Below are 2490 nucleotides of genomic sequence, written 5' to 3'. Positions count from 1 at the left end.
CCCACCCCATCTTCAGCCCTTCTGCAGCCTGGGATCATGTCTACCTGCACTGAGACGGAGCCCAACTTGTTTGCTGTTGCGCTCCCCATTTTACCCCAAGCCCATTTTACCCCAAGCCCATCTTCCCTTGGCCCTGCACCCAAAGTCCCTTCTTGGCTTCTGTGCATCCCAGGTCCATGCACTGCTCCCCTTCCCTCCTGCACCCTCACAGCTCTCCCACAGCCCAGCCACAGCAGCACACACACATACATGAGCTTGTGAGCTAGACAGACCTGGGGGTGAAGAGAAATTGAGGGAAGGTAGGAGAACCAGCACCAGCTCTGCCATGCCCTAGCCCTGAGCAGAACTGCTGGGAGGACACATCTCACCCTTGGCTGATCAAAGAGGTTTTCTCATGTGGGTGCAAGAAAGGGGCAGGGTCACAGCTGGTCCCAGCCCTCTGGGGTCCGCTGGCCTGGTGTGGGAAGGGCCTGGAAGCATTTCTTGTTAAGCTGGAGCCTGTAGAGCGGGGATGGGTGAGGCAGCATGCCCTCAACACTCAGACCCTTCATAGCCAGGTCTCCACATGGGTTTGGGTCCATCTCCCCACAGCCACCGCTGCACCACTGCTCCCTGTGTGTCTGGCACACAGCCATTGGGACATGTTTTTGTAGCCAGGGACTTGGCTTGATGGTGCAGCAGTTGCATGCAGCATTGCACCTTCCGCCCCCCCTTGCAGAGCCAGGGGGGTGCTGATGTCAAGGTGGCAGATGGTGGAGAAGGTGCAGAAGGTCAGCTTGTGTACTGGGTTGTGGTGTTCAACTGCCTAGCACGGTAAAACCACCACAGCTTGGCCGCGTCAGCCTTCAAAGACAGGCTGCAGGAGCAGCCAGCGGTGCGGCGGCAGGCAGAGGCTGGGGGCACGCGCCGAGGGACACTGGAACAGATGGTGCAAGAGGGAGAGGAGGAAGTGTCCACGGGGCCCTCGCAGCCGGAGGAGGGCAGTGCCAGCAAGGCCGCATGGGAGCGGCTGTGGGACGGCCGGGGTGTGGAGCCGGAGGAGTTTGACCGAGCCAACAGGTTCACGCCACCCACCTTCATCCGGCCACAGCGGGAGCTGCATGATGACGAGCCACTGGACATCAGCTTGGAGCAGCGGGAGCAGGCGAGCAGCTGAGCATGGGGCAGGGGTAGGAGGGAGGAGGCCAGGGCTGGAGACACGCAGGGGGTCTGCAAGCATCCACGGTGCCCACCGGGCAGTGACAGCCTCCTCGGTGTTGGCTGTGTGCCTCCAGAGGCTGGAGACAGGAGCACTGCTCTGCGTGTTTGTCCCTGCAAGCCCTATGGACCAGCCTGACCATCCACACCTACAACCCTCACAGCCCAGCTGATCTACAACTCCATAGCTTATCCATGCACACCTTTGATCCTACAGCCCAAACACACCTGCAACCCTACCCAACCATCCACCCACAACTACAAGCGCACATCCCAGCCAACCTACAACCTTACAGCTTTTCTGTCCATGCCTACAACCAGCCAACCCACAGATCAAAACTTCCATCCACCCACACCCACAGCCTTATAGTCCAGCCAGCAGTGGATGGACTATGCATGGACACAGTCCATCCATACATATGGCCCTACAGCCATATCCATTCTTCCTATGGACCCATACCCACCCCTCTAACCCTACCTGGCCAGCAAGCCAGCCATGACCCCACCACCCACCTGTTGACTGTGCCACCACCTCAAAAACCTGCCCTCTCATCCCCTTGACATCCCGACACCCATCCCCACCTGTGATGTGGTGCCCCCATGTTGGGGAGCACCCATACTGCCTCTCTGAGAAGGGTGCTGAGCCGCAGCTGCCCATCGCTCCGCAGATCCTCAACAACGAGATGTGTGAGATCTGCGAGGTGTGGACAGCCGAGAGCCTCTTCCCCTGCCGCATCTGCAGCCGGGTGTACCACGATGGCTGCCTGTGCCACATGGGATACCTGCAGAACGACAGTGTCGTGGAGGTGATGGAGACTGCACACACCGAGACTGGATGGAGCTGCTACTACTGCATGAGTGCCTATAACGGACACCAGCAGAGTTCCATGTCATGGCCTGCTCCAGGGTGCTGGGGCTCTTGCTGCTCCTCGGCTCCTGCCATCCACGCTGACAGGGAGCCACCAGGGGACTAGAATGTCTTCCAGTACCTAAAGGGGGCTACAGATAAGCTGGGGAGGGACTCTTTGTCAGGGGTTGGAGTGATAGGACAAGGGGGAAATGCTTTAAACTAAAAGAGGGGAGACTTACCATAGAATCATAGAATCATAGAATATCCCAAGTTGGAAGGGACCCATAAGGATCATCGAGTCCAACTCCTGGCACCACACAGGTCTACCCAAAAGTTTAGACCATGTGACTAAGTGCACAGTCCAATCGCTTCTTAAATTCAGACAGGCTTGGTGCCGTGACTACTTCCCTGGGGAGCCTGTTCCAGTGTGCGACCACCCTCTC

The 2490-nt window shown here is 58.3% G+C and overlaps 1 protein-coding gene across 1 annotated transcript; it reads left to right on the top strand.

Moving 5' to 3' along the window:
- Window positions 1-818: 818 nt before the first annotated feature.
- Window positions 819-2003, top strand: LOC118158683 (PHD finger protein 24-like; the record flags this gene model as incomplete). The annotated part of the gene is made up of 2 exons (XM_035313354.1): window positions 819-1144; window positions 1866-2003. Coding segments are annotated over exons 1-2 (357 nt in total), but the record flags the coding sequence as incomplete, so codon positions are not given.
- Window positions 2004-2490: the final 487 nt, after the last annotated feature.

This window comes from Oxyura jamaicensis (genome assembly GCF_011077185.1).
Source record: "Oxyura jamaicensis isolate SHBP4307 breed ruddy duck chromosome Z unlocalized genomic scaffold, BPBGC_Ojam_1.0 oxyZ_random_OJ66134, whole genome shotgun sequence".
Classification (NCBI taxonomy): domain Eukaryota; kingdom Metazoa; phylum Chordata; class Aves; order Anseriformes; family Anatidae; genus Oxyura; species Oxyura jamaicensis.
Note: the sequence above shows the minus strand (reverse complement) of the source record. Positions and strands in the feature narration are given on the sequence as shown.